Source organism: Anarrhichthys ocellatus, unplaced genomic scaffold (assembly GCF_004355925.1).
Source record: "Anarrhichthys ocellatus isolate YVR2014 unplaced genomic scaffold, GSC_Weel_1.0 scaffold29, whole genome shotgun sequence".
Taxonomy (NCBI): domain Eukaryota; kingdom Metazoa; phylum Chordata; class Actinopteri; order Perciformes; family Anarhichadidae; genus Anarrhichthys; species Anarrhichthys ocellatus.
In genome coordinates, this window is record NW_022280059.1 from 2,831,058 (window position 1) to 2,854,684 (window position 23,627).

The 23,627-nt window shown below is 43.5% G+C and overlaps 1 protein-coding gene across 1 annotated transcript in view; it reads left to right on the top strand.

Moving 5' to 3' along the window:
* The window catches only part of LOC116392226 (rho GTPase-activating protein 42-like), a 34,149-nt gene that overhangs the window by 5,489 nt on the left and 5,033 nt on the right, over positions 1 to 23,627 (top strand). The window contains exons 2-3 of the mRNA XM_031863460.1: positions 8,720 to 8,815; positions 11,757 to 11,818. Coding sequence (XP_031719320.1) covers positions 8,720 to 8,815; positions 11,757 to 11,818 — 158 coding nt within the window. The remainder of the gene's footprint in view (positions 1 to 8,719; positions 8,816 to 11,756; positions 11,819 to 23,627) is intronic.

Here is a 23,627-nt window from a genome sequence, read left to right on the forward strand (position 1 = left end):
CCCCCCCCCCCCCCCCCAAAAAAAAACCCTGCAGGATTTAGCAAGTCTCCAAACGGCTTCTTAACTCTGCCTGCATAATTCTGAGGTATTCATGCAACCTGATGTAGCTGAAATTAGTCACTGCTTTATTAGTCGATGACGTGACGCGTCGGCCTTCTCTGCTTCTTAAAAGTGATTTCACAATAGCTCTCTCTCAGCTTTGGGAACTCTTGCCTGTTTGTTTGTCTGAGGACAGATGATGCTCCCAAGGCTCAGCCACAGGAAGTGTCCTGTAAACATGCTTGTATAACCATCTCTCCCCCCCCCCCCCATCCTCCCGCAGATATCATTTGGCCGGACATCGTTCTGCCTCACTGTGTGGGTGTATGTGTTCTCTCCACGTGCGCTTGCGCGTCTTTGTTAGACTGTGACCGTGATGCAGATTGTGTGTCGCAGAATTCTTTTTTTGAGTTTTCCTAACACATTGCTGCTGCCTTGACTACTCGGATGAGTTTGAACTCGTGTAATGGAAACGAGATATACTGGAGTACAATGAGCGGCTCGTTTAGCTAATAAAGCTGAGCGGCGAGCGCGGCACTGCGAGGGGGCTCCCGTGTCTTTGTGGACAGATTTTGCTAAAAAGGGATTAGACGTTTGTATTCCTTAAAGCCGCCTCCCCTCAGACTGCGCGGGGGAAATGTGTTAGACTCCAGATTCCAGGTCTGTTCTGAAGCACTCTGTTGTTCCCCTGTCAGTCAAAGTGATTGTCACACCGCTCTCGCGCCTCGCAAGTCGCCCGGCAAAATGCACGCCGGTGCTTTTGTTGCTTTCGTCAGACTGAAAAGGATTTGTCCTCCTCAACATTCATTATTTGAGCTAAGTGCTGTGTTTCCTCCCAAAAAATGCACTGCTAGTCTATTAGGAGGAAATACCGTAGGTACATTGTCTTGCAGTACCTTTGCTCCGGTAAACACGTGATTTGTGTAGGCTAACTCATGCAGACTCGGCTGGCAAACAACGGTACGAGTGTGCTTTACATTCTGAGATTGTGCGTGGTGAAAGGCGGGGAATTTGTCGACTTAGACTAGGCGGATGCTAAACTCAGACTTGGGATGGCACCAGTGTGGGTTGCCAAGTTCTGTCAGGAAGCGTTTAGACAATGGGGGGGTTAAATTAGCTTTGCACGCCTTCTTTTTTTAATTTAGAATTTTCTCACAGTGTTCTGTGCTAATTGCTCATGCCTTGATGAGAGCAAGAACGCCTCACTAAAAACAGACATGTTGTCAAATCGTATTTGTGTGAAAAGTCCAGTGCTTATTCTTTTTTTTTTCCTGAGTGCTTTTCCATTCCTGTTTGTCAGACGTGTTGCGTGTGCGTCTTCTGAAAGAAACTCTCCTGACTCGGTCTAAAAGGCTGTGGACTAGCTGATGAATGGTGGAGGCTGGCCTGAATCGCAGGGCTAATAACTCCGATCTCTTTGTTTGGAGCTTAAGAACAGGCCGCAGCATTGCATCAGCTTCATATCAAAGAGCCGCATGTCAGCTTATTCCATCTCTTCAGTAGTTTTAACCAATGTAGATAACAATGCAGAAGTGCAGTCCGCAGAGATAGGTGGGTATAAAAGGTAACTTTATATAGTCAGCACACATATAGTCATTATAGATTACTGGTTATTTCATGGTAAATATCAGTGTATAATATAGTTTGCTTCAGTTTCATGCCTCGAAAAAAGGAAGTTAAGCTCCCGAACATGTCTTTAACACCAACCCAAACTTCCTTGCTTGCTTTGGAAACCAGTGATGTGAAAACGGTTTTAACAGCCAAATCACCAACTGCTATTTTAATAGTAGAACATTGTGTATCACTGCACCATAGAGACCATGTTCTCTAATCTCTTCCCTTCATGATTTATTCAGCCGGGAGCTCTCTGCAACTTAACAATTGGTCCGCAGGTTGACCAACTGCTACCTGAAGGAATTGCCAGTGTGCAGCTATTAGATAAGGCTTTGTTTCAGGCTGGCGGCTCGGTACTTTCAACCACCTGCTGAGCAACTGACAGGCGAACGCTACAGTAAGCAGGTGCAAGAGGCCTGTACCTGAAGGCCCCCCCCGTTACGATCCCTCCAAATGGAATCAAAGCGGAACAATGCGCCCTACTGTTGCATCAAAGAGATCTCCTGGTCTCTCATTAATCCGGGTGCATATAGAGGCGTTCTCCTTTGAAGAGGGTCTCATCGGAAGTCAGCAGCGTCTCGATCCGATGGCCGTACAGTAGTAGTGCATTTGTGACTCGGTAAAAGACAGATATGTGTGTACCTTCAAAAGCTGAAGTTGCTTTTTAACGGAACACATTTCAGACCGTGCTTTTAAAAGTTTTACTGCGTTCATTTGTGTTCGGGCACTTCATTAGAACCCTGAAGAATATTGGGAGGTGAGAAAGAACAACAGGGGATGCTGCTCAGTAGTTATTATTGCTGTGATGAGTGCGTCAGTAACACAACACAGAAGTGCTGGAAGTGCAGCACACTGACGTCCCAACATGCCTGAACATGTGCCAGCCGACAGGACATTTTTGAAATACTTAATGTTTAAAGTACTTGCAGGCAAAGTGTTTGCCTGTAATTGTTTTTGTTGCAATTTAGGTCCAAATGCTTTGGTGTCCTTGGAGGCAGTTTCTCACGACGCATTGAAACCTGAAACAATTAAAAGACAACAGCTGTTAATTTGACCACCGTTGTGTTTGGGGGGCCTTTCTAAAATGTTGAAGTTCTAATGACTAATAAGGTTGGTTAATGAGTAAGTTTAGAGTCAGGCAATGTTCTCTGTGATACTGGTATACAGATGTTTTTGGAATACCATTGCCTAAACCAAATTTGATAATATAGATGCATTACTTACACAATAACACATTGAGCCAAGAGTAAAGCATTTGTGTAGTATAGTTTGATATGACAGATATACATGTAAATAACCTCTGCACATGCATCGTCTGTGGAAGTCAAACGTGTGCGCGTCCTTAAACTATCACCATTGTCCCAGTCGAAGCCATCGTGCACCCCAGCTGTTTGCCAGAGAGACAGACTCCCCTTCAGCTCTGTCTGTGTTTTGTCAGCAGATGGAATTTTTGGTGGTGGCCTACGCGGTTGCCCTGGAGACGAGATAAAGGGTGTACCCGGGGGGTGGGGGGGTGACTGACAGCCAGAGTCCTCTCCCTCACATCTAACCAGAGGAGCTGCTCCACCCGGCCACACGGCTCGGCTGGGTGGTCAGCGTGCTGCTGTGTGATTTAAAGCCTGTGTAGGAGGACGGTGCTCCGCCACCATTGTTCTTTGTGTTTCCTCCGTGTGTGAAGAATCATTAGTGCGGGTCAAATTGCATGCAGGGGTGAGATAAAACGTTTTGCCGAGTGTCATAAAATTAGAAGGCACTATTTTGATGTGGTGGTATAAATAGTGTATTAATGATTTCTAAATTTCTAAAATAGGTCTATTTTTTATTTATTTCTTTACCTCTGTTACCCGTGCTTCAATAGCTCTTTCTTTCCTTTTTTCTCAGTGTTGCACTTCATGTGGCAAATACCGTCTTCAGATTCCGACCTCATCAAAGACGCGCTTCTCTCCTTTTATTACTCCCCTGCACAGAACGGCTCTTTTTTTCACCACACATGCTCAAAGTGGAGCGCACCTTCCTCTGTGAGAAGAGCCGGAGAGGAGGAAGATGAAATACCTGCAAAGTCTCTCTTTCCTATACACGCAAATGAAGATGCCTCTTTTTTTCTGTCCTTTATTCCTCATCTTCTCCATTTCCTCACCAATGGAAGCATATGTGGCCCGCTGCTGTACGCCTCTGTGTTCCATCAACGTCACCTGTGAGGTGTTATTTACTGTAATACTTGTAATATGGCCACTTACGGCATGACGAGCCTGCACGGAGCACCTTCAACATGAAACGTGGAGTTTTTGGGGTGTTTAATGCACTTGCCTTGTCATTTAGTTTACTATAAACGATATTTGCTCAGTTGAAAAGCTTATGAACAAAAACCTAGTTCCTCAGTAGACTTAAATATGTGGATGCAGAACACCAACATTTAGCATTTAAACATTTAAACTGCTCAAACAGCATGGCAGCAGGGGGGCCTTTGCCTGCATTGTTTACACAGAGAGATCATTCCTTTCCTGCTTGCCTAAGGTCAAAAAATAAACACGCTGTTCATTTATCTTCCTTTATACCGATTCCGTTCCCATTTATCTTTGCTGCTCGCTCCTGTGATCACTTCAACTGAGTCGCTTTCTTTTTAACTGCTCGAGCAACATTTCCCACCGCACCCACTAATGAGCGGAGGGAGGAAATCATTCGTGGTGATTCCCAAACTTCGTAAATTATGCATGTGGACAGAAAACAAACACAAAATTGTTGTGCCAGGTCTTTCTTGAGCGTTGCCCCGAATTGAAATATGGTACATATTTACTCTGGCATATGTTCACATTGAGGTAGAGCAGCAGGGTGTTACTGGAGAGACTCAACCTATTTCCTTACAGGGTGCTTATCGAGACTGTTGAGGCGCATAAACTTAGAGAGGGGAAAACCAACATTTGGATATTTATCAAGTTATTAAACTGTTCGTGTATTTATTTGACAAGCTCTGTTTTCTCTCTCTACCTTCCTTAAAGCCAGCAGCCACGCAAGGGATGCTGCTGCAAAAAATGGCATTAACTGCTCGCTATCAGTTCTCTTGCTACGCTGTGAGGCGAGTGAGTCAACCAGCCAAAGCTTGTGGGTGCTGTAGTCTTTTGTTCCACAGGAACAGAGAACCAACATTCTGCCCAATGAGAGCTGTAGCTGTGGAACGCTAATGCTAAGTGCTAAAATGATCGTAATTTTCCTTTTGTTGAAGTGGTAGAGTGGTAAGAATGTACAATGTTTTTCATTGAACAAAAGGAGCCAAAGTCCTCAAATGTTAAATGTTGTCTTTGCCTATAGAGTCTCATTTACACCGAGAAGTTCCTGCTAGTGTTGGTCTCTTTTCAAGGAACTGAAAGGTTCCTTCAGCCCGTTGTCGTATGTGTTACCAGTGCAAAGATTAGGTAAGTTAGAATGTCGAGGGCTGCTGGTGGTCGCAGGGTAAACCGCCTGTGACTGCCCGCTTCATCTATAAAAAACCCTGTTGAACCGTAAGTTCGTCTCACTGTGATGACATTTACTGATGAACGCTGGATGTAATGAATGAAATGCAGAGGAGGAAAAACAAAACTAAGAGTGTTTGTCTCCACAGTGAATAATCTGAGCGTTTGATGCTTATTTATTTGTGCTTTGGAAAGTAACGGTCCTGAAACATTCAGAAGAACAGAAGTTTTTTTTATTCGTATTCACAGCGTTGCCACGTTGTCTCTCTCTTCTACTTTTTGCCCTGTTAGCTTACTCTTGTGATCTCACTCTCTTATTTATTCCTTTAAAGAGTCGGTAGGCTGACACCAAAGCCTAACTTTACTTTTAATGTCAATAAACAAACTGCCCAGACCAGGGCCTTCTTTCGGAGGGTAAAATGTCCCTGGAACTAAAATTAGACGCAGTGAGTTCCTCAAAAGGTTCAGAGTCTGGGGGGGAAAGTGTGACTAAATCAAAATGCATTTAATTTAAATCAGGAACTATCTGACTGAAGAATAAGTAAAAGAGACTTATCAGTTCTCTAAATATGAATGTCTGGTGATCAACAGTGTGCGACTGCAACAGCTGTGCTCAGCAAACATAACCAGACTTGATATTGGCTACTGTTAGTTAAATATTATTCCAAAGAAAGCAAAGACCAGATGATCATGTCGATTTTATCATAAGGTTGACTCGATTCCTTGGTTTTCGGTGGCTATCCAGAGCACTCCGTTGACTGTAACAATAGATTTGTTTTATGAACGTCGCAGCTAAAGGATCATCCATTATTGATGGCCCCGCGAGCATCTCCAGACGACTGCAGCAAGCTATCGATTTCAAATCAGCAGCCTTTGAGTCAAAGCAGGAATGATGGGACCTCATCACCGGCACAATGCAGCTTGTTGGAAAAAAATTAAAGTTCCACTCAGGGGGCCGACTCAGCAACATTCACAAGCGGTCAGACGCGCTCATTCAATATGGTGCAGATGTCTTTAAAGAGCCTTTCACTCTGTGGTCTCATTGAGTAAACGTCTTGTTATTCTGTTCCGAGCAATAACTAAAATACGCTGAGATACAACAACGCAACAATGCTTTCTCTGTGGTTAAGAAAAAGATCCCCGCTGACAATTCTCACACGATTCTTTTTTTCATCAGGCTTTCCAAGCAATTTATGTTCCTGTGGAGATGAGGGCATTGATTTTTCGTGGGCTTTTAAGGCCAGTGTGTTCTTCGGGGTGCCTGTTAGATAAACTATTGTTGTCACAGTAGGAGCCGTGTAGGTTTCAACTCCCGATCCATTATAAACTTAGACAACACACCGGGAATGTGAAGGATAGTAATTTCATACCTTTTAACTTTCAGCCATCATTATTACGGTTGATGAAGATTATTAGTTATTTTGGGCAATCGGTTTTTATTCGTTGGAAAATGTGAAGTTTGGTCGGGCACCAGCAGTACCATTATTGCTTTTATTTTGACAGAATGTCACACTTTATACTTCTTATGTTGTGGGTGTATATGAGATCCTTCTTAAGGGCTCTGACATGTACAATACCAAGATATGAAGCACGTAACTGTGTATCCATACAGTAATTACAGTTATAAACAGAATGCAGTGTATATTACTGTGTGCCTTTCCAGCCTGGAGTCTTTGAAGTTCACAGTTTTTTTTTTGAGTGAAGACATCGCTGTCGGTGAGAGAAGAAAAGGAGAGGAGCAATTAACGAGGCACTGGATGTGAGAAAAGTGTGTTCATTTCAAACCGTGTGGGCTCCAAAACTGAAATGTCAGAGTATTTCAGAACCTCCAGTTTGCGTTTTAATTATAAATTCCGCTGAATTATGAAATGTTAAAAGCCTCCATTATGTGCTGCAGCTCCATCCCACTCTTTAAAGTACTCGTAAACATAGGTTACTTTCACCTCAGCAAGAAGATACTGACAGTGCTGCCACGGCAGACCCACACACTAACCTTTATGTAACCGAAGTATGAAACCAATATGAAATCAGTTACTTCTCCTCTTGGGCTAGAAAGCAGCTGAATTACTGTTCCTCCCAACATGTTCATCCAGATCATTGGATACATAGCTTTCCTTTTATAGATCTACATTTTCACACACTTATGAGTCATATTGAAAGGTGCTAGATTCAGTAACCAGAGCATTAATACAGCAGCAGTTATGGTGTTGGCTAATTGGGGAGTTTTAAGTTTTTGATACTCCACATAAACTTTTGAAAAATGTTCAAAAAAAGTGAGACAATTAGCCTTACAACTTATCTATGTAAAATAAAAAAAGTAGTTGTCACAATAAATTGGATGTTTAATCTGAGAAAAGTGGTAAATATAAATTTAGTGAAGTGGGGTTATTTGTTGGTGGGTGGTCTCAGGGTTCAGGAAATGATGAACTACTCATTATTTTTTGTTTTCATGTTCTGGGGATGTTCGTCCAAACGTACGTGCGCGATATCCCAGGAACGCCTGCATGAATTTCATTTGAATTTCTTCAAATGTCGCACTAACGTGCACCCAATGATCAGCTGATTAGATTGTGGTGGTCAAAGTCACTGTGACATCACAAAACGGAGTTTGTGGCCGCAAAGCAAGAATCCATATTGCTTATTATGACAATTTCACACGGATGTCATCATGTTGCAGCGATGACATTTTAAACCGACACGGATGTAAACTGCCACTCGACTGGTTGGCGGAGGCGGAGGTGTCAGTCCTAGGTGAGAGACTGTGACTCCTCTGACTCTAGAATGGACTTGTAACACTCTGGCTGACTCATCACCACAAACATTGAACAGTTGGTAAATTCTGGCTCATTGTTCTCTTCAACAACGACTGCTAAGGCTCATGGGTACTGAAGTGTTTAGACCCATTCAACATACCAAACTGATGAACCAAATTTTCTCCTGTGCTACTCTTGAATTATCTAGCGTTATTTAAAATAATTAAAATTGTCGAATGCAAATTTGCAATTGGAGAAACACTGAGAGCGTAGAGATATCTATTTTTCCGCTGACATCACCAGCAAATGTTTGAATTCGAGGCAGCTGGAAATACAAGAAGTCGACTGTCAAAAATTAGGAGAACGCTTTATCACAACTAAGCTCCTGGAATGCAATAAATTATGGATGTACATCAAGCAGAGAGAGAGAGAGAGAGAGTATCCAACCGGTTTAAACTCTCGATGTGTGCTGTATCATTTCAGACACAAAGGTTAGGCAGCTCAGCTGGGCTTAATTCTTCTGGAGAGATGTCGGCATTGTGATCAATGTACAAGTGGCAAAGTAAATTTAAAAGATATTGCAGCGACTCGCGGAACTGCTATTGTATGAATGTCAGTGGGCATGGAACTGGACAGTCAGCAAGATCATAAAAGAGCATTATCTCGCTCTGCTGCTCCCCGAAGTTGTCGAGCCAATGCTCTTCTTAAGTCCCGCTATGTTGATGCTAGTTGTTGTAATATTGAGGCTGGGTTTTTCCCATTTCTCTTCCTCATCACCCTGCTGCCAATTTTTTGATCCACGTCTTGGGTGATTAATTCGTGCGATGTTTCGTTGTGATGCTCAGACCCTCTTTGACTTTCCAGATCTCTCTGCTGCCGTCCAGAAGTTCTCCCAGTCCCTGCAGGAGTTCCAGTTTGAGTGCATCGGGGATGCAGAGACGGACGACGAGGTGAACATTGGTAAGCTCAGTTTGGCCAGGAGGGCAGGTCCCTCTTTTTTTACTGTCTTTTATATTCCTCCCTCCCTGCTCTTCCCAATTAGTCAGCTTGTCACCTCAATCAGAACCTTGTCTTTCATTTCCCCAAGGATTCTCTCGGGAGATACTTGAACGCCATTACCAGTAGTGCTTACACGTCGCTCAAGAGCTAATGTCCTCTGGCTGAGGACCAAGTGCTCAAAGTATGCCATTATTTTATTTGAGCAATTGGACAGAAGTAAAAGAGGTAAATAGTGGAAAAGCGGGAGAGCTTTATCAGTCATTGGGAGCTGTTTTCAGACATTATCAAGCATACTGCTGCAAAGCCTTGCAATGGGATTTGGCTATTGTGTATAGATCTTAAAGTTGTCTGTGATCCATGCATAATTGATGCTATTGATTTGCTTATGATGCTTCCGCTGTATCTTTTCAAGCCTATAAGAGATCAGAGGGACTAATTGTGATCGGTGTCAGAGATTAATGGAGGTGCGAGCCTCCTAGCCTCCGACAGGAATATGAAAGCAGCTGTGCAGAGGGGCTCTTTGGCTCTAATGGGCAGGACTCCCAGTCTGGCCTCTTCTTCTTCTTTTTTTTTTTTTTGCACTGCTCATTATCCCCAGCTTGAGTCCTTCGCTCCGCGGCGCTGGAGAATGCTGAATTACTGTCCATCTGTGAGGGTCAGAGCGGATATCGACCTCCTCTACATGAGGCTGTAATGTTCATCTGAATGCATAATGAATGGTCCTGCTTTCCTTTTTCCTCCCAAAGCTGAAGAGGCTGTATGACAGCAGACCAATTGCGCCTATTGCAAAAATTCACACCTAAAATCCAAGCGTCATTAGAACTGTTAGAACCGGGCCACGCTTTAATTTGAGACAATGCGCGCCGTCCCTGGCCCCCGATCAAGAGCGGTGTCGATCTCAAATTGAACAGCGGGTATTTTTAGCTGCCCACCTGTTTAGTAGATGGGCCGGCTCAGTATTTACAGTGCGAGCGCCCTGGCAAGATGAGAGGCCAGTGGTTTTGGCCGCGCCTGTGGCTCAAAACGACAGTCTGTTTGGAAGCATTTTATTGACTGTCGTGATGCAGACAATCGTAAATCCGCTTGGGGATGCAACATTGGCATAAATAACATTTAAAATCAACAAATTGAGAGTGTGAAAAAAACACCAACCACCCTGTAATATTCTGCAAGACTTTACATGTCCTGCATCCACAGCACACAAACTCATTACTTACATGCAACAATAGCTCACTGAGTGCAACTACTGGGTAAGATATCATAGCGTTCAATAAAGAGAAATGATTTCCTCACACTCGAAGCGACACTGCCGTGTTCACTCACCATCTCAGACAGAAAAGGCCATGATTACAGTTTGAGAGGGAAGAAAAAAAAATGAAACAATCAATCTAGTCCTCAATGACGGTGAGCTTTCTGACTGACATAGCTGGACCCTTGCCTGAATGCCAGCCGTGATCTTGATGCGGTTTTGGTACAGATCACTTTGATGCTCCCAAACACCGAGAGCCTGCGTGGTGCCGCCAGACGTGCTCACCTGACCTTTTATTGATTTCGCTCTTCGACTTCCTGCAGTGACATTCACATTCCTCGCCAGTTATCCAGGAATCGATGGGGCCAAAAGATTGATGTGGCTACAGAAATTTAGATTTTTTTTGAGAGAAGTTACATGCCCTTCTCTCAGAAGGTCAGTCCTGCAGTCTCCAAGAGTCGGGTGAGGGTTCGATCTACGAAGTTGAATAGCCAGAAAGGCTTTCAAATCCATGAAATTGATCACAAGAACAAAATCTTATAATATGCAGAAAAACGCTGTACATGTACAGTAAATGTCTCTCTTTATTAATTTTTTTACTAGCCTTCTTTTTCGTCCACACTCTTGAGGTAGTGAATTGTATTCCCTCCGGTGATTCATCGGATCTATTGCCAGTGAATGATATGCGAGGCCTAACCTCACTTTGACTCCCATTTCCTTTTTCTTCTGAGTCTAATCTTGTCCCATCAGCGGCTCCAGCTGTGCCCTTTACCCCCTGAGAGGTTTGTGCTGTTGATAAAGGAGCTCGCGGCGTTAATAAGAGCCCAGCCGGCCTGCCTGCGGGGATCACTGGCACAAAATCATTACTCCCCGGTCCTTTTTTTTAAAAGCTTTGGTGTGCAAATGGACCGAAATGTCCAAGATGACGCATTTGGCTCCCCCCGTGCCTGGCCGTCTCGGCCAATAATGATATTACAGCGTTTTGGCAAGCGAGGCAGCTCGGGCCGCCGCTAATCGGCCGGACGCGGGGCCAGCACGGGGGCCGACCAACAGAGGCCGCGCTGTATCTGGCCCTCCATTTAATGAAGGTGTGGAGCCATCAGCTCTTCCGGGCAGATGAGTCTCGATGCGCTGCGTTCATCTGGCCCCTCAGAACATAATATAAGCTACTGAAGTTCTGTACGGCCCAGATGGCACGAACACATCTCGGCCACATCAGTCACTCCTGCGTGGTGGTGACAGCATATTGTGAAGCCTAGCAGGGGGATGAAAATAGAGAGACGCAATCAGTGGGTTCCATTCAATTGAAGTATCTTTTTTTAATTTTTTTTGAACCGCAAGTCTTGGTTTTAAATTGGACAGCTGTTTGATTTTATTAGGTTCTAAAACATGTTGCAGCGAAAGCTCCGAAAGCTGCAGTGCAAATAAACAATTTTAGCACCGTGCTACAGTGCTTGTGGGATGCCAGGAACATCTGATGTTTTAACGACTGAGCCACTGTGTTAAAGTGTACTTCCTTCTCCATCATCTGAGCATCACAACCCTGCACTCCCTTTAAAAATGTAAACATATTGCACAGGATGTGTTATAGAGCAAACACAGTATTTCACCTTTAATATGGTGTTGTCGGAATGATGTTTCTTTGTCTTTCAGCCCAGTCGTTCAAAGAGTTCTCCCAGCTGTTGACCACTGTTGAAGAGGAAAGAAGACGCTTGGTAAGAATGCACATCTCTTTGATAATATAGAGGATTTTTTTTGTAAGCGTATAAAACAAAATAGAGGAAGAGCACATGCTTTTCTCGCTTTAACGCTCTTTGAGGAAAAAGCATCTTGACAGAAATTGCTTTGCGCTGTCATATTTGTATTCACTTGGACAGGGGTGAAGTAGAGACATCTGGTGAAAAGAATGCGGTCTGCATTTCCCATCCCCCCCCCCCCCCCCCCCCCCCCGTGAACCAATGCAGACAGACAGGGCCGCTGCATTCTGATCATTTCTCCGTCACCTTATTCAGCTGTGGGAACACAATGAGGTTGGAATTACCCCGAAACTCCTCAAAGGGATACAAAGTCACAGTAGCAGGAACTGAGAGAGAGAAAAGCAGGTACTGAATACAGCTCCAGAACATGGAAGGCCTTGTTCTCCATTGATCTACTTGAACACTGCGATAAGTTTATTTCCCTTTGTGTACTTTTTCCCCGGCGTGATTTGGCTTCCCGGCTTTATGCTCCACTGCACGACATTCTCAGCTTCATCGCTGTGTCGCTCTTGTTTGTGCAAAAAGAAACCCGGGGCCGGCACTTAGCGTTTTTTTTTATTTTCCCCACAAGTAGACGTTTCAGAGAGGGTGCTGCATTTCAGAGAAGTGCCTCGAGGCAGGAATTACCTCAGTCCACACACTTCAGCCGTGCTTCTGATTTAGCAAGTCTGATACGCAAATGAGATCCGCTGCAGGTTTTATAACAGCCCAGGACTTTTTCATTAGGACTCAGCGCTCCGTAAAAGAGCAAACCTTTAACAGCCACCTTTTTTTCAGTCCAGGGATGGGGGAGCGAGGTTAGATACTGAAAAGACTTGGGGAGGCTTTTGAGGACAAACACGCGTTTGAGGTAATTCTAAGAACATGAGAGTATCGTGATTTTAAACTGCTAAAGCTCACCTTTTCACCATTTCTACATGAAGCGCAGATACACTGCACCTTATGCTTGACTGTGCGTTGCAGAGGCTTTACAGCAGATGCTGCTAAAATACAGGCTCGTCCTATTGATGTTAATACAAAGACTCAGACTCACGTGGCTAAATGTGAGCGTGTCCCTCCTGACATTCAGAGTGCAGCTAAATTTGCCCTTTTGAAGATGTGGGTCACCTCCGTGCAGGCCATGTCGCTTTGTGAAATATCGTGTCATCCTAATCAATTTGACAAGCGTGAAGTCACCATTCATCAATTCATATGGCCGATTTCTTTTTTTTCCTCTTCTCTTCTCACAACTCTGATCCTCGTAAATGATTTAATTGCCGTAGATGAAGCAAAGACCGGGACACCCCCGTCGGTCTGAACTTGCAATATTTTGGCTAATTTGGCAATTATGCAGAGCTTGAAAATAGTTTCTCAAGCAAGGAGAAAAAAAAAACACTTGCCAACAAACTCAGTGTGACACGGCCCTCACGCAGCGCCTCAAACTAGGCTCCGGCATATGGTGGTAACTCTGTCTCTCTGGTGCAGCGGTGGCCGTTCGACGGCTGTCGAGGACGATCAGGGCAGATCTGTGCACAGCGAGGTTGCGTTGTGTTTAAAAAAGCTTATCTTTTGTCACAAGGGTGACTGCATACAGTGGATATGTTGGGGTCAGGAATCTACATGGCACAAAGAGGGAAAAAACTGCTTTACAACTTTATGTGTTTCAGGCATTTGCATCCGCAAAAACAAAGAAAAAACGGCAAATGCAGGTATCTTATGTGAAAAAAATCATTTAATTGCAAAGAAAGAAATCGAGATGACAAGCAAAGACGGACACGGAAATGAAATGAGGAGAACGCACGATTGCAAAGTGATGGCAATAACTTGTAGCGGTGACTAGTCACAGAGGCTATAGGATGCAGCACTTCATTCAGCTGTGGTACATTTAATAAGTAGAAATCTATTCATAGCACACACTCCCCCCACCACCCCCACGTACTGCATCTCCTCTCTACTTGCTTGAAAGGCATCCTCTTTGCATCATCTCCTTTCTCTTCACCCTTGCAGTCTTCTGTCTCATCAGATCACAAGGAATACGCGAGAAACGCCGCTCTGATCCCTGCACTTTGAGCTCCCGGTTGATCGTAATGTTGGCGATGAAGCTTGTTCTCCACTTGCACGTGTTTGAAGTCTCCTGGGACACAAGTGGCAGCAATGTAACTAAAGTCATATGTAAACTTTGTATTTTTATAAATCCACAAGATGCGGAAAATGGCTTTTTTGATATAGATTTTCAAGAAGATGATACCGAGGTGGAGCGCACTTTGAAGTGAAAGCAACCTGCTCCTGCATATGAACTTTAAGCTGCACCTCACTTGGTGGTGTAAAACTATGGTTGACGTTCACAGAAACAGGCCGTGTATGCCAAGTACAGTGATTATTAGGCAGGTTGCCAGGGACGTGACTTCCATCAAGCGTACTTGTATGTCTCAATTTCATTCACAGTTTTCACTACAATGCCACATTGGCATGAATTGAGCTCCATCGTAAATAATTAAAAAGCTCTTGTATGTAGTCCAGGCCAAAATAAATATAGATTCAGCATTTAAAAGCTGCATTAATTGTCGTCATCAGACACCAGAAACTCTACCCGGATAAGCAGCTCTGCATGCTAATATAGTTTGATTCCAAGGCTTGCTATTATTCTTTTGGAATTTCTCACCCCACGTATGACCTTAACTTGAATGGGAATAAGCTTTTAATAATACATCAACATCGAGTTATGCAGTAATATATTGGAAATATAGGTCTTCATCTGCCTCCAGATTGAATCCAGATGTTGAGCTTTTACTTAAAGGGGAACATTGCCTAAATGAAGCATTCAATTATGTTACTTCTATGCCTATATTCTACTGTGGTGTTTTCAGTTGTAAAACAGAAAATGTACCCATGTACCCCTTAAGGACATCAAAGATTTGAGTTTGAGTACATGGATTTTGTATTTGGGAGAGAGTTGTTCATGTGTACTTACAGTGTATATGTTTGAACTGTCTCAGACCGTCGGAGTAACATGTATGAATTTTGAAAGTGGGTTCAGTCCCCCTTTAATTCATATTCTATAGCGTACATGATCTTATTGAGTTTTACAAGCTGTTCGATTACAAATACATCCGCTGAGCTTTGCAAAGTCTCGGCAGCGACCTTCCTAACTACAGTCTGTACCCTATCATTTCCAAACATCCTAGAACTGTGATAAACAGCTTGGATAAATCACGTTTACTGTGTGAGATCCAGATGTGTCGGGTGAACATTTATTTTTCACTATGCTAAAGATTGGATGAAGCCGTCATAAAGTCGCAAGCTGAAATGGCATTAGTTGCTGAGAGAGAGAGAGAGAGAGAGAGAGAGAGAGAGAGAGAGAGAGAGAGTAAATGCTCCCATAAAAAGTAAATAATGTCAGATTTGTCTTTTAATCATACCCATTTGTAGAATGAATGCAAAGGGAACGCAGTAGTTCTCATAAAGTGGCCATAAAGCCATTGTGAGCATATTATATTCTGCTCCCCGGTCATTAAATCACTGTTCCACGAACCAAAAGCCTCTTTTTAAAGTGTAAAGGCCAGGATAATGGTCTATTTTATGCCACCAAATATACAACTGATATATTGTTCCACAGCTGTTCAACAAACTAATTGTTTAGACCCCATGAGGAACAAGAGAATACAGCGAGATAGGTTTTTCCTTTCATGACTTGCATTCATGTGTTTCACCAACATGTCCGCACGCTCTTCATCATATTGATACGAATGCAGTGAAGCTCAGCGAACACGACAGCAGAAGATGGAGAAGTTACAATGGAACCTTTGTGGAGACACTTATGTTGACGTTTAGTTTGAGCATGTATAGTATTTCTACAGTGAAATTCAGATTTTGAAGTGCTTCGTGTGCTGGTTTCCGACAGCTGTATCAGTGCAACATGTTGTGCTGTCTCCAAACGGCACACTGTGTGCGTGTCTCACATTGAGCTGTACGACGGTACAAAAGCAGGGATGACAGCGTGCTTACTACAATGTGCAGATGCGTGATTGTCAGGTAGAAAACGCACATATTCAGCTGCCTGTCATTGGCTCAAATATTGTTCAGTGTCAAGCTATGAAAGACGGAAATCGTATTTGTCGGGGGCGCTTTTTGCACCGAGCACCTTTTCATTTCCATGATACACTGTTTCACCGTCACATGAGAGAGCACACAGAGGAAATTCCTGAAATGTTTCCCAGATCGGCGCCGTCATAGTGTGCGCATCTGGTCGGGCGAGGCAGGCAGGGGAAAGTACGGATGACCAGAAGGTTTTGTTCTGTTTTTTTATGTCATTTGAAAGCAGTCGGTCTGCCGAAACTCAATTAGCTCAAACCGACACGTGTTCGCCAAAATCTGTCTCAACAAGGGAGGGATGCTACCCGCAAAACATGAAATATTGTGAATTATACTAGATGAGGCTCGACTTTCTGCTCTACTTAAACTGCAATGGCTGCCAGATGGTGCTTCTATTTGTAAGGTTTGTAGCTGCTAAAGTGATGGCGGCGGATAGCGCAGTTGTATCCACACATTGGTAAAAACGTGTCACCGTCACGCTGAATGGTGTCTAAACTCACAGCAGCTGATCCTGAGAGAAAAAAAAAAACAGATTCCCGGCCCCATCATGCTAACTCCATCTCCACCATTTCACATCTGCACTGAATCTCCGCACTGCAAATAGAAGGACACGGACTGATAAGAGCCACTGATACGCAGACGGAGAGGAAACCTAGTGTGTCTCACACGGGGCCTCCTGTCCTCAGTGGAATGTTAACCAGCACACTAAGGTGCCTCTGCTGCAGCGGGATGGACTCTCACCAATGGCCCAATTTCTGTTGGCCTTGTCAAGCATGAAGCCCTTTATTGTCTGTTGGTTTGGCGGGTGGCCAGGCCTGAAATCTTTTTTTTTTTTTTTTTTTTTTTGTGTTGCTCGGGCACTTTGTGATTGGCTCACCAGCTACCCCGAGTGTGTTATTCCACAGGAAGACTTTTCAACAACAACAACAAAAAAAGGAAAGATTCCGCCTATAATTCCCTTGCTGATAAGCCTTTCAACAGCATAAAAAAAAAGAGTGAAAGTGGTTCAAGTTCTGCATGGCTTGAGAAGGTTCAGCACTGCTGAGCTTGGATGGCATTTCGGAGTGGAAGGGCAGTGCCCTGATGCTGTGGCTTTTGGACGCTCACATCCCCCCTGAGAGGAAGCCTTTTATGGCTGCGCTGGAAAACAGATAGTGTTTTCCTGTTGTTGTTTTTATTGGAAGGTGAAAAATAACCCAGATGTTGTGTTTTTTATTTGTCAACTCATATAATACATATTCTGTCATGTAAATCTGAGTTGTGAACAATCGCATTAAAATGTATTATTTTAATAAACGGTCATGTGCTTTAAGATAAAGCTGTTTAAATTACATAACAACTTGGAATAAATGTTCAATTTAATTTGAATTAAAAGTAGATTTAAAAAAATACCATGGATAGTGTCAGATTCTGTATTTTTGGAAGGCGAGACCTGGCGTGTGGCTTTTTATTATATGCCCTCTGCTGCTCTTGTAATGCGATCTGTATTTGGGTGACAGAGTGATACCATAGTGTGTTTTCTTCAGGCTGTGTTGAGAGCACAGTGTTTTCACTCGGCTACTCCTCATTGCAAGATCAAAAAATGATTCCTGAAAGTGAACTGTTGTAAAATGCTCAAATCCAGTCATGTATGGCAGAGAAGTGAAGACGTAGTTTTGTGTTCGATGCACTCTCGGCTCATTGAGAGTCTAATTTCTCACAAGGAAATTAGATAAAAAGCACGACAAACTCTCTGTTTTGGAGAACTATCACTCGCATCTTCAAACAATATTTAACAAGCTGTAGCATCTTCATTTCCCTCTCAGTAATATGTGCGGATGCATCTTGTAATTCTGTTCTCCATTTCCTCCTCTTCTATGAGATAAACAACAACAAAAAACCCTCACAGTCTCTAAAGTGCTGGTGTGCTGCGCGGCGTTGCATTTATTTCCCGTGTTGAGAGTTTTCCTTTTGGTTTACATTTTCTTCGACGGCCTTTAAACACGTTCAGTCATACATAATTTGTCTCTGCCACACAACTGAAACCAAATGGTGTAAAGCGCTGCCGTTTTCTCTCAGGATTTAACAGTACACTCACCCCGCTCTGTGGGTAACCTGTGTGCCGGGATGTGAACTGTGAGGAATGTCCTGTTGACCCTGAAACAACAGTGTGAAAGAAAGGCGGCCATTGTTCTCGGCAACATCCTTGGTGACTTGTTTAATCAAAGTCAGAGAAGTATTTGGAGCTGTCTGTATCAGGCCTTTGTGCGATCCACCGCGCTGCTTAAATAAACCTCACTTCACCACGATATCACTGTGTTTATCATTATTCGCCCTGAGCATATATATATATATAGATATATACTGACAGTCGAAACATAAAGTTGAACACAAATCTGTTTTTTCTTCAACACGTACAGACACAGTATACTGTATTTAAACTATGATTACAGAGAGAAGTCTTACAATAAGTAAATAAATGTAACCTTTATGCTGTTTTGCATGTAATGCGGTTCAAGAAATTACATTTAGGGTTTGTTATGGCAATTTAGGTTCCCTGTTTCTTTTTATTAGCAGCTTAGTGACGGGTAGAGAAAACCTTTTCCCCCTATTTATCTCAATCTAAGTCACGTACAATTCTCACCTTCATTTCAATCGAGGAAGAATCTGCAGAAAATGATCAGCACATCATGCAAAGAACAGAACGTCTTACAGATATTAGCCAACCCGGGTTAACAACTAAATGAGCCACATTGACTCGGTGCGTTCCAGGTTGTAGATCATCAGGTCACTGTTTCTAAAGCTCGTTCCTTCTGCTCTCAACGTCTTCATGCTTTTCCGCTCGTTTCCTGTCGCTTCAGTCGAGCAAGGTCACAGATTTCCCCTGGTGGAAAGCGCTTTCTCTTCTGATGGGAACAGTCAAGTCTGGAGAGTGTGGAGGAGCAAAGAAGGCCTTTAGACAAGTCACTAAAAGAGCTGTTTGCTGACATGATGTATTCCCCGCCGCTCATCTCTGCTAAGGAGGGACTGCATCCAACAATGCCAAGGCGACCCTCTCTCTTTATCTTCCGATAGATACGTCAACCTGAAGGTTCACCGGGCATACATCAATTAATACATGAAACATGGTGCTTCAATATCTATGTTACTTCAGATGACAAATTGTCCCTCTCACTCAGGGTGCTCTGTAAACTGCCAGCTTTACGCACCTCCTGACAGCTAGCTTCATTTTTTAGGGTCCAATTGAATTTTTTATGACGACAGTTGGGTCGCAGTTGTAAAATGTTTAGTTTCGGTGGACCGGGACTGCAGCGTGGGAACAACTGTACTTTTCTGCAAACATAATCTTGGGCCCACTCACACACCTGACTGACGGCAAAGCTTCCTGTTTTGACACACAGCTATCACGAGTGAATAATAGCACTATTTTTAAGTTTCTGTCTCTTTCCCCCCGCCGAGGTCCTGTGATGCGTTTCAAGCTTTCTCTTCTCCGAATAACAAACGTCTCACTGCATACAGTGGATTACAAACAGTTGGCTGGGACCCCCCCCCCTCCCTCCCGTGGATCAAGCGCAGAGTGTGGACTCGTAGCTGGAGAGGTGCCAGTTTGCCTCCCGGGCACTGGCGAGGTGCCCTTGAGCAAGGCACCACTGGACACTTAAACTGCTCCCCGGGTGGTGTATAGTAGCTGTCCAATAATGCAACAGCTGAATTTCACTGCGTACATGTGTGACAATAATTTCTTTTTTTTTTTAAGTTGATTTATATGTGTTGCAAAAGCGGCAATTGGTTCACTGAGTAGCACGGCCCTTCATTTGGAGAAAGCAGATAAACACGCACAGACAAGCAGCCTCCCAAACTCTGGGATCAAAAAAGCGTTGGGATACATCACAGGCAACCAAACTGCACTCAAAGCAAACAACAGAACATCCTCATGGGAGCCAGCAACCAGCTACTGTCTCCCTTTCAGCGGCTGCCTCGTATCCTTGCTTAACAGCTGACTCTGCCATGAAATGTGTGGAGCAAATGTGTCACATCCACTCTCGCACTACGACTCCGTCTGCAGGTCTGTTTTTACTTCATAGTTCATAAAAACTAAGGGGAGGCTGACTTTTCCTTTTTCAGCATGCCGCAGGTGCCGGTGCTGCACCAGATAAAGATTTAGCTCTGCAATGAGATTGTTAGTCACACACACACACACACACACACACACACACACACACACACACAAAACAATCTGCAGACAGAAGTGACTGAGCTAGCACAAAGGTGACAGCGTCAGCATGAAATTGGACGTCGAGATGACGAGGGCAGTAATGTTTATAATGCATTTAACACATTAATTAGGTTGTGCGGTCTTTGCTCACACCTCCTTCAATGAGTTAGGCTAATTCCTTTTGGTGGCCGCCGCTGTCATTGGGATTATTGGTGCGAGTGATGCCGGTACTTTTATTTGACGCCGCTGGCTATCATTAGCTGTAATACGACTCACAAAGAAGTGCAGATGTCCGGCACTCCGACTCAGTCTTTGCACAGAAGGGAAACACAGCCGCGCTGTTCTGAAGCTCTACCGGCAGCGCTCATTAACATTCCTCGGCTACGCTGGCTCTCAGTGCTGGATCTCACACCTAATAAATCGACATTGTACATTCAAATCTGCTGCGTTTCAATGTCAAAGGCTTTAGTCGATCGTTCACACGCGACAGCTAAGGGGAGGTCAGGACCTCACATGGGAATGTAATCCCTTCCAAGAGGGAAGACTTTCAGTGCGCTTAATTAAATATGTCTTTATCACCTGGAGACGTCTTCATTGTGTCTCAATATTCTCGATTAATCAAAAGCAGATGGACAGAATTACATGACCGGTGCCTTTAAAGTAAACTTACAATATGTTTTACGAGCGTGTTTTCTACTGTTCCAAGTTCAATAGCTTGTTAAAAACGTCAGATTTAGGGCACGGTCAAACTTCGGTGAATATTTGCCTCCAGTTCACTTCCATTCTTTGGCAAAAAAACCCAGTCCTCCCATTCATTTCAATATGGGTAGAGCGTTTAGGCTGCGACGGGGGGGGGGGGTCGCAGGGGTATAAAACACAGCTGTGAAAAGTTGAAACAGAATTTTGGAAAAATGCAACCCGACATCACATTGCGGTGACCGATCGCGTAACCTGCGATCAGACCAGAAGACGACCATGGGAAGAAGACTGAAACTCAGTGTGACGTGATGTTCCAAGTGCAGTCACACAAATGAATTTAAAAGCGTCCAGTGTAAACCGCCCCAATGCCTGATTTAACGTGAATGCAACCTATGCGAGTGAAAGGGAATAAAACATTCGCTGGCAAAGCAAATTGGCATCTTGGCATCGCGTGGAGTTAAACTCAGGTGAACTTTGACGGGCAAATTCGCCGCCTCAACAAACGGCAGATGTGTGTGAGGTTGACCCCACCTGAACAATGCCCACATTCAGAACAAATATCGCTTCAGCCTCTATCAGTCTTTGCAGAGGCTAAGTATTGGTGTTTGGTAACCTCTTGACTCCTCATCACTTCATTTACTCACTCTACTTCAAAACCAACAGACACCAACAAAAAACGACTTGATGATATGGCTGTTTCTATTATTTAATAATAATAATTAATAATCGGATATATTCAATCGTATAGCGTTGGTTCATGTTCATCACAATTGGCAGATACTGAAGTGTCATAGTTGGCAGATTTTAAATGTAAAACACAGACTTGCCTTTTTCCAGAACTCTCTACTCTGCCTGGATTCACATTTGCTCGGATATTGTATGCGAGAGTGAGATGGCCAAACAGTAAAAAAAAAAAAAAAAAAAAATTATTTTCATTTGAATGCAGCATGGTGACCGAGCAAGCTTTTATGACGCCTCTTCAACCAGCAAAAAATAGCAGGACTGGTGTGTGTGTGTGTGTGTGTACACATATAGAAAGAGATTCAGTTGATTTGCAGTGAGGCAGCAGGGCTTTAGGTGCATTAAGCTGACTTTTCATTGTGAGGACATTGTCAAAACAGACCGGGCAAAAAAGCCTATAAAAGTTATTTACTACTCAGTTATAGACGTACATACTGGACCCAGTGAGGCGGAGCCGTTCACAGTTAAATGCTGTGATGATTATAACCTACAGGCGTATAAGAACGGGATTGCACAAACGCATCCCCACGGAATTAATCTTGACACGTACAACCTACAGTGTGTGCACTCAAAAGGCATTTTCAATAGATCTGAAACACAATATGATTGTGTATATATATCGTCAACATTTACAGAACACACAACATGATTCTGTCCTCGCAGCGCTTTGTGAGCACACTGAAGTGATGAACCGATCGCCTGGGCGACGGTTATCTGTAGGCTCCTCTGCGAGGCAGACGTGGATAGATGCTGTTCACAGAATGTGCCGAATGTGTTGGAAAAGCTGTGAAAAAACAGGTTCAACACAGACATCAGTGCATTTCTCACGGATAGACGGAGGCAGAGACGACTAGTTGTTGTTCCAAACTGTTTGGAGTAGATATTCACATTCAAACTAATCCTAAAGATATCAAAAGGGAAATTTCGATTAGCACACTTTTCACGATTCGATTTGACTTGGCCTTGGTGTCATCCTGATCTGTCTCCGCAAGTTAACCTCAGAGCGACACTTGATATTCGGACGGGTAAAAGCAAAGGAGCAAGGGGAATATAGCACATTGACATTCCTCCCCCATATCTTGGATTGAAATTGCTGAGCACTATTGCATCCTTTCAAGCAGCACACTGTGCTCCTTCATGTGGATTAAATCCTGTTTAGAGAGGCGGTTGCTGAGGGCGTTCGGCACAATGCCGGTTTGAAATGATCCATTGAGTCTTGAATAAGTTGGTCTCTTTGAATATGCGAATCTGAATTGGTTTATAGGAAATTAAGTGATCTGAAATCTTGAGCCTCTTGAATCTTGACACGCTGATTGTCTGCGTTCTGCATTGGTTTGGATGTGATGTGCACTAATTTCCCCGACCAGCACCGTGCTGTTAATCCATTTGAAATGAACAATTTAAAGTTAAAGTGTAAATTTAAGCCTGATCGTGGTTCTGAAACATCCAAATGTTACGCATGCAGATTTCAGGTACCGGTAAACTGAATTAATTGAACTAACTTGCTTTCATTCAATCCTAAATATTAGATCATAATCCCCCAGGCTTTCAGTGCTGTGTATTTAATCGGCCTGTCCATTGAACTGAAAATGAGAAAAAGTACGGCGTGGATTGGAAATCTACATTTAAAGCTCGGTAACGCTGCAGGCTCAATTAGACTGAAAGCATGGGAGATAAGACAGAGGGAATTACATTATCACTCTGGCAGAGTCGTATGATTCTTGCTGTTGACACAGTAGATAACACGATGACTTCCATATGACTGGTGGATTATATCTGCTAGATTTGATGACCGTCAAATGCCCTCCATGCTCCTAATGGGGTGTCACTTGTAACCAAATTGCCTTAGGTTATTGTCATTGTCATTGTCTTCCTTTTGCTTTTTCAATGCCTTTAAACCCCATCTTGCGACGGCCAATAACACAGGTTGTATTACGTTGTATGTGGAGTCATTTCTGCAATTTTGCATTCAAATGTATAACAAGAAACAAAGGTAAGCAAAGGTTAAAGATGATGTTCCACTCATTGGGACACTTGGTGGCGTCCCAATTTAAACACAAC